Source organism: Drosophila persimilis, unplaced genomic scaffold, assembly GCF_003286085.1.
Source record: "Drosophila persimilis strain 14011-0111.01,24,50 unplaced genomic scaffold, DperRS2 tig00000431-arrow-pilon, whole genome shotgun sequence".
NCBI classification, from domain to species: Eukaryota; Metazoa; Arthropoda; class Insecta; order Diptera; family Drosophilidae; genus Drosophila; species Drosophila persimilis.
Window position 1 is genome coordinate 694489 of NW_020825312.1, and position 8587 is coordinate 703075.

At 41.4% G+C, this 8587-nt stretch overlaps 2 protein-coding genes across 2 annotated transcripts; both read left to right on the plus strand.

Annotated features, from left to right (window-relative positions):
• The first annotated feature begins 2263 nt into the window (after positions 1 to 2263).
• On the plus strand, positions 2264 to 5413 carry LOC113565989 (BTB/POZ domain-containing protein 9-like). Its single transcript, XM_026989582.1, has 2 exons — positions 2264 to 3320; positions 5256 to 5413. The coding sequence occupies exons 1-2, from the start codon at positions 2264 to 2266 to the stop codon at positions 5411 to 5413; spliced, it is 1215 nt and encodes a 404-aa protein (XP_026845383.1).
• A 771-nt stretch (positions 5414 to 6184) lies between these two features.
• Positions 6185 to 7294, plus strand: LOC113565990 (BTB/POZ domain-containing protein 9-like). The gene has a single exon (XM_026989583.1). The coding sequence runs from the start codon at positions 6185 to 6187 to the stop codon at positions 7292 to 7294; it is 1110 nt and encodes a 369-aa protein (XP_026845384.1).
• Positions 7295 to 8587: the final 1293 nt, after the last annotated feature.

The following is an 8587-nucleotide window of genomic DNA, read 5'->3' on the forward strand; positions in this document are numbered from 1 at the left end:
TGCTAAACGCTTCCTAATTAAGGCAACTTCCGGCCAATCAGGTTGACAAAACCCACCAATGCGCACTCTGATTGCTCAAGAAGCCGTATTAACTTAACGGCAACTTAACGCGGCCTCAAGAGCCGAAAGGAATTACCGTCCACTAATTAGTGGGTGCAAAAATGCAAGTGAATTTAATTAATTTTCCGCTCTTTTGAGCCTCGGCATCGGCAATAGGATTAGCGGGAAGGAAAGGCTTAAATTTAACTTCTGCTGCTTAGCCCATATACGCTTGAGTTAAACCCTAATTATGCTTTATTTAAATCATAAAGGGTGTGAACTCGATATTTGTTCATTTTTGCGAAGCTCTAGCATGGCCACCCACCGAGCCACTCGTCGCTACATTCGCGACATCTATCGGGTAAATTTGAAGGCCGTAGTATGAAGTAGCAGAGACATGAACCCCAAATAAAGATAAAATTAATACAAGCTTGCAAAACGCTCCGCTGGGGGCGCCATCGCATCAGGTCACTCTCTTCCATTACTGTACGCTGGGGGCGCAAAATTCATTAACTGTTAGCATACATATGTACATATGTATGTATGAGACGAATATACCCGTTGCTCAAAGAGTATAGGGGTATATACGATTTGTGACGAAAGTGGATTTGTGTAACAACCAGAAGAAAGTGTGTCCAACCCCATATATATTCTTGATCAGCATAGCCAATTCGATATAAATATGTAGTCCTCAGGGACTAGAATAGCAAGAACAACCAAAGTTTGTATCCAGACTCTTGTGACTCCACTGTTACCAATTTGTTTCAAAATTTCGTCCCGCCCCTTTCGTCCCAACAAAGAACGAAAATCTTTGGCATTCTCAATTATGAAAATAAGAGAAAAAACTTCAAAATGTAGAATTAGTACTACTTACTTACATTCAAATCTAGGAATCTATTCTAAGATCGAACGATCTAGCGACCACCTCCTTATAAACCCAAACAACCCATGGCATTATTTACCATGATAGAAACGTGTTTCGAAAACTTTAGCTTGGCTTCTAATATATCACCAAGATCATGCACCAGGGTAATTCTCTCAAGAGAATCAACGCAAAGCATAGAAGGAGCCAACAAGGGGTTAACAAATTTGCACAACATCACGACTGAAAGTTATTGAGATCGGGTTGCAAGCGAGAGTGAAATGAAATGTCCTTACCGGACACACAGCGACAAAGAATGCGTGCGGGAGAGACAAACAGTCCTTGCGATTTGTGGATGTGTAGAGTCGCGGGCCTAGCTGCGACTCGCAACGTTTCCAGCACACTCTTCTAATTTCTAATGTCGATTATGTAGTCGTCTGCAGGATATTTTCGGACAGCCTCAACTTCTGGCACAGGGCGGCAGAACTCTTGCGCCTTTTGGTGCTGGTATTCTGCAAGAGGTATGATATGCTGATCCTGGAGTCCATGAAGGACTCCTGGAACTCTGTTGCTGCTTGTGGCTATCCATGACGGTCATGACATTTCGAAAAGCAGCCCAAGCACTTAGCCCATGTATGTAAGATTGGTTCAGGATTGGGTCAGCTAGCCCATTGAAGAAGAAACAGTTGGTGACGGGGAATAGCAGCTACAGCAGATGAACAGCAGGTAAGCAAAACAGTAGAGAAGCCAGTGGTAATATGAGGAGTATTCTCAGAAATCATCCGAGATCGACCCATGCCGTTTCAATTAATTGCTTGTATACTTTACCAGTATACAGAGATTTCATTTAATCATAAGCATTCAATTAAATAATATCTTACGTAATCAAAAGAACCAACAATCGAATTTCCCATTTTTAGTAATTAGCACCCACAGAAAATTAAATGAAAATGTTCTTCTCGTTAGCTTTTTGACGTTTTCTTTTCTTTCGATTCGTTTGATTCACACATTCCACACTGCAGTGAGTAAAAAAATGCACAACAAATTGAGCGAGAGTGACACCACATACACTCTCTCTCTGTCACAAAAATGACGTACAAAATGACAGGAGTCACTCGACAAATATGCCTTCAGTCAATGAGTCAGCAAATACACAAAGAAGCAGAAAAACTATTTTCATTTCGGCGAGAACAAATTTGAAAACAGGAGCCAGGCCGATTATTGCCATTTACATATTCAATATACATACCAGTCAAAATATTTTTTTGCTCAGTAATATAGTAAGTATTTGGAATATACAATTTTTGAATTACAAATATAAAAAAAAAAACACCCCCCTGCACAGAAAAATCGAGCAACGAAATGAACCACGCCACTTCTTCGTCCTCCGTCGACATCATCCTCGGTGATCTTGTCTTGGAGGACATGGACCGCTTCTGCATGAACGAGCTCTTCTCGGACGTGTCCTTCCTTGTGGGGGATCAGAGCCTGCCGGCGCACTCCGTAATTCTAGCCGCGCGGAGTGAGTACTTCTGTGCCATGCTCTACGGAGGCATGTCCGTGTTAAATGAGCGCCAGATTCGACTGGAATCTGTGCCGCTGGAGGCATTCAAGGTAATCCTCCGCTATCTGTATTCGGGCAAGCTACACATATCCACACTGGACGCCAGCTGTGAAGTGCTCGGTTTGGCCAATATGTATTGCTTGCTGGAAGTCGAGTCGGCCCTAGTTAAACATCTGCTGGAGAATATGACCGTCAGCAACGTGTGGATGATCCTGGATATGGGTCACACCTATAATCTTTCTCAGTTGGCAAACGGGTGCCTGAAATATATCGACAACAATGGAGACCAAATGCTAGAGCACGACTCATTCCAAATGCTCTCGAAGCAATCACTTGAGGAAGTCCTCCGACGGGACACCTTCAAAGTCCGCGAAGTAAAAATCTTTAAGGCGGTATGCAAATGGAATCTGCACAATCCGAACGAGGATATCAAGTCAGTGATGTCGCTCGTGCGGCTTTCGCTTATGTCTGCCGATGAGTTAATACAGGTGGTGCGTCCTTCTAAGATCGTCGAGCCGGAAAAAATAGCCGTCGCCATTGAAAAAGCGCTTCTGCCGAAGAATCAGAATTTGCCCTATCGGTGCACTAATTACCCGGACAAGGATGTGAAATTTTTAAATTCCTCAACGGAAGGGATCTTTATCGATCTGAGTTGGTGGTGGTTGATCAACTGCATGTGTCTTCTACCTGCTAAGCCCTTCGATACTTGGAACTGCGCCATGGAGGTCTCTTGCGACATGACCCACTGGGATCGCGCTGGAACTGGCACATTTCAATTAGCCATACATTGCGAATATATCACCTTCACAACGCGACCTGTTCGCTACATTCGCATGGTGGATACTGAGAGTGGACGTACAGATTTGATCAATTATGTGATGATCCAAGTTAAGCTAAAAAAAAACTAAGCTCCAAATATGTATTACAAATAACACAAAAAAAGGCGAAACAATTAAAAGAAGACTATAGCTATGAAAAATAGATTAAACTTATAATGGGACAAGAAATACTTCTCAAAAATGTATACAGGACATTAACTTGAAATTAAATACCCTTGCATAAACAAAATACAAAATGAGAACAATAATATAACAATAATAGATAAAAAGAATAAAAACAAATGGTGTACTCCCAAGGTCCCTGCTCGGGCGCCATGTAATTTTGCCAATCGAGTTGCGAATTAATTTTCATGTTGTAGAGTAAGGCTTGGGACGTTGGGGAAGTGCGGGCGGACCAACTGGTGTTTGACGAAAAGAAGTTAACCTTTCTTGCTCTACTTTATAGTTTAAACTTTATCGACTATATTTATTACTATAATTAATTGGCGAATATCACTGTAGGGATATGCCTTTCAAATACTGGGTAAAAAACAAAATACAAATAAATAAAAATGGAGAGGGAACGTTGTGATTCGCGGCTTTACATATAAAGGTAAATTGGGTATAAACCGCCCCCCCTTAGTCAGTATGTAGGCAGTATTACCATTTATGTAACCTATACAATATATTTTGTATAGAATTTTAGAATATTTTATCTGTTTCCATTTTTGATCATTTTGGCTACTGTTTTTTATACCTCTACATGACCATTATGTCTCGCTACCCTACCCCAGAGGGCCAAACGGCAACTTAACGCGGCCTCAAGAGCCGAAAGGAATTACCGTCCACTAATTAGTGGGTGCAAAAATGCAAGTGAATTTAATTAATTTTCCGCTGTTTTGAGCCTCGGCATCGGCAATAGGATTAGCGGGAAGGAAAGGCTTAAATTTAACTTCTGCTGCTTAGCCCATATACGCTTGAGTTAAACCCTAATTATGCTTTATTTAAATCATAAAGGGTGTGAACTCTATATTTGTTCATTTTTTGAAGGCCGTAGTATGAAGTAGCAGAGACATGAACCCCAAATAAAGATAAAATTAATACAAGCTTGCAAAACGCTCCGCTGGGGGCGCCATCGCATCAGGTCACTCTCTTCCATTACTGTACGCTGGGGGCGCAAAATTCATTAACTGTTAGCATACATATGTACATATGTATGTATGAGACGAATATACCCGTTGCTCAAAGAGTATAGGGGTATATACGATTTGTGACGAAAGTGGATTTGTGTAACAACCAGAAGAAAGTGTGTCCAACCCCATATATATTCTTGATCAGCATAGCCAATTCGATATAAATATGTAGTCCTCAGGGACTAGAATAGCAAGAACAACCAAAGTTTGTATCCAGACTCTTGTGACTCCACTGTTACCAATTTGTTTCAAAATTTCGTCCCGCCCCTTTCGTCCCAACAAAGAACGAAAATCTTTGGCATTCTCAATTATGAAAATAAGAGAAAAAACTTCAAAATGTAGAATTAGTACTACTTACTTACATTCAAATCTAGGAATCTATTCTAAGATCGAACGATCTAGCGACCACCTCCTTATAAACCCAAACAACCCATGGCATTATTTACCATGGTAGAAACGTGTTTCGAAAACTTTAGCTTGGCTTCTAATATATCACCAAGATCATGCACCAGGGTAATTCTCTCAAGAGAATCAACGCAAAGCATAGAAGGAGCCAACAAGGGGTTAACAAATTTGCACAACATCACGACTGAAAGTTATTGAGATCGGGTTGCAAGCGAGAGTGAAATGAAATGTCCTTACCGGACACACAGCGACAAAGAATGCGTGCGGGAGAGACAAACAGTCCTTGCGATTTGTGGATGTGTAGAGTCGCGGGCCTAGCTGCGACTCGCAACGTTTCCAGCACACTCTTCTAATTTCTAATGTCGATTATGTAGTCGTCTGCAGGATATTTTCGGACAGCCTCAACTTCTGGCACAGGGCGGCAGAACTCTTGCGCCTTTTGGTGCTGGTATTCTGCAAGAGGTATGATATGCTGATCCTGGAGTCCATGAAGGACTCCTGGAACTCTGTTGCTGCTTGTGGCTATCCATGACGGTCATGACATTTCGAAAAGCAGCCCAAGCACTTAGCCCATGTATGTAAGATTGGTTCAGGATTGGGTCAGCTAGCCCATTGAAGAAGAAACAGTTGGTGACGGGGAATAGCAGCTACAGCAGATGAACAGCAGGTAAGCAAAACAGTAGAGAAGCCAGTGGTAATATGAGGAGTATTCTCAGAAATCATCCGAGATCGAGCCATGCCGTTTCAATTAATTGCTTGTATACTTTACCAGTATACAGAGATTTCATTTAATCATAAGCATTCAATTAAATAATATCTTACGTAATCAAAAGAACCAACAATCGAATTTCCCATTTTTAGTAATTAGCACCCACAGAAAATTAAATGAAAATGTTCTTCTCGTTAGCTTTTTGACGTTTTCTTTTCTTTCGATTCGTTTGATTCACACATTCCACACTGCAGTGAGTAAAAAAATGCACAACAAATTGAGCGAGAGTGACACCACATACACTCTCTCTCTGTCACAAAAATGACGTACAAAATGACAGGAGTCACTCGACAAATATGCCTTCAGTCAATGAGTCAGCAAATACACAAAGAAGCAGAAAAACTATTTTCATTTCGGCGAGAACAAATTTGAAAACAGGAGCCAGGCCGATTATTGCCATTTACATATTCAATATACATACCAGTCAAAATATTTTTTTGCTCAGTAATATAGTAAGTATTTGGAATATACAATTTTTGAATTACAAATATAAAAAAAAAAACACCCCCCTGCACAGAAAAATCGAGCAACGAAATGAACCACGCCACTTCTTCGTCCTCCGTCGACATCATCCTCGGTGATCTTGTCTTGGAGGACATGGACCGCTTCTGCATGAACGAGCTCTTCTCGGACGTGTCCTTCCTTGTGGGGGATCAGAGCCTGCCGGCGCACTCCGTAATTCTAGCCGCGCGGAGTGAGTACTTCTGTGCCATGCTCTACGGAGGCATGTCCGTGTTAAATGAGCGCCAGATTCGACTGGAATCTGTGCCGCTGGAGGCATTCAAGGTAATCCTCCGCTATCTGTATTCGGGCAAGCTACACATATCCACACTGGACGCCAGCTGTGAAGTGCTCGGTTTGGCCAATATGTATTGCTTGCTGGAAGTCGAGTCGGCCCTAGTTAAACATCTGCTGGAGAATATGACCGTCAGCAACGTGTGGATGATCCTGGATATGGGTCACACCTATAATCTTTCTCAGTTGGCAAACGGGTGCCTGAAATATATCGACAACAATGGAGACCAAATGCTAGAGCACGACTCATTCCAAATGCTCTCGAAGCAATCACTTGAGGAAGTCCTCCGACGGGACACCTTCAAAGTCCGCGAAGTAAAAATCTTTAAGGCGGTATGCAAATGGAATCTGCACAATCCGAACGAGGATATCAAGTCAGTGATGTCGCTCGTGCGGCTTTCGCTTATGTCTGCCGATGAGTTAATACAGGTGGTGCGTCCTTCTAAGATCGTCGAGCCGGAAAAAATAGCCGTCGCCATTGAAAAAGCGCTTCTGCCGAAGAATCAGAATTTGCCCTATCGGTGCACTAATTACCCGGACAAGGATGTGAAATTTTTAAATTCCTCAACGGAAGGGATCTTTATCGATCTGAGTTGGTGGTGGTTGATCAACTGCATGTGTCTTCTACCTGCTAAGCCCTTCGATACTTGGAACTGCGCCATGGAGGTCTCTTGCGACATGACCCACTGGGATCGCGCTGGAACTGGCACATTTCAATTAGCCATACATTGCGAATATATCACCTTCACAACGCGACCTGTTCGCTACATTCGCATGGTGGATACTGAGAGTGGACGTACAGATTTGATCAATTATGTGATGATCCAAGTTAAGCTAAAAAAAAACTAAGCTCCAAATATGTATTACAAATAACACAAAAAAAGGCGAAACAATTAAAAGAAGACTATAGCTATGAAAAATAGATTAAACTTATAATGGGACAAGAAATACTTCTCAAAAATGTATACAGGACATTAACTTGAAATTAAATACCCTTGCATAAACAAAATACAAAATGAGAACAATAATATAACAATAATAGATAAAAAGAATAAAAACAAATGGTGTACTCCCAAGGTCCCTGCTCGGGCGCCATGTAATTTTGCCAATCGAGTTGCGAATTAATTTTCATGTTGTAGAGTAAGGCTTGGGACGTTGGGGAAGTGCGGGCGGACCAACTGGTGTTTGACGAAAAGAAGTTAACCTTTCTTGCTCTACTTTATAGTTTAAACTTTATCGACTATATTTATTACTATAATTAATTGGCGAATATCACTGTAGGGATATGCCTTTCAAATACTGGGTAAAAAACAAAATACAAATAAATAAAAATGGAGAGGGAACGTTGTGATTCGCGGCTTTACATATAAAGGTAAATTGGGTATAAACCGCCCCCCCTTAGTCAGTATGTAGGCAGTATTACCATTTATGTAACCTATACAATATATTTTGTATAGAATTTTAGAATATTTTATCTGTTTCCATTTTTGATCATTTTGGCTACTGTTTTTTATACCTCTACATGACCATTATGTCTCGCTACCCTACCCCAGAGGGCGCAAACTGCACGAGCAACAGTGTGTGACATAGACAGAGAAAGAGAATGAGTAAGCGCTTGGAAGGCGTTGCGTAGCCATTGCAATTTCATTTTTATTCCCGATACTCAAAGAGTATAGGGGTATATTAGATTTGTAAAAGTGGATGTGTGTAACATTTACAAGAAAGCTTTTCCGACCCCATAAAGTATAGACAATCAATCTGTTCGTTTGTTCTCAGTTCTAGTTCTCAGAGACTATAAGAGCTATAGCAACAAAATGTTGTATCCAGACTTCTGTGATATCACAATTTCAAACGTTCCCGCTCGTTTGCTGGTGAAGGTTTGTGGGTTCGAAGAGTGCTGTGCTGGTCGTCGTTGCAGTCAAAGCGGTCCGATGTCCGTTTACCATGTATAGTTATTGTCTTCCGTTTTGGGTATTGTGCTTTCCGTGGGGTTCAATTTGACTTTATGTAGACGCTTTTCAATGTAAAGTAATAATAGGTTGGTCCTCAGCTGACGACATTTATTCAAGAACACCACACTTGTGGATATTCGGTTAACATAGCGTGCCGCCCTTAAACTGAGAGGAACATCTGGCCTACACC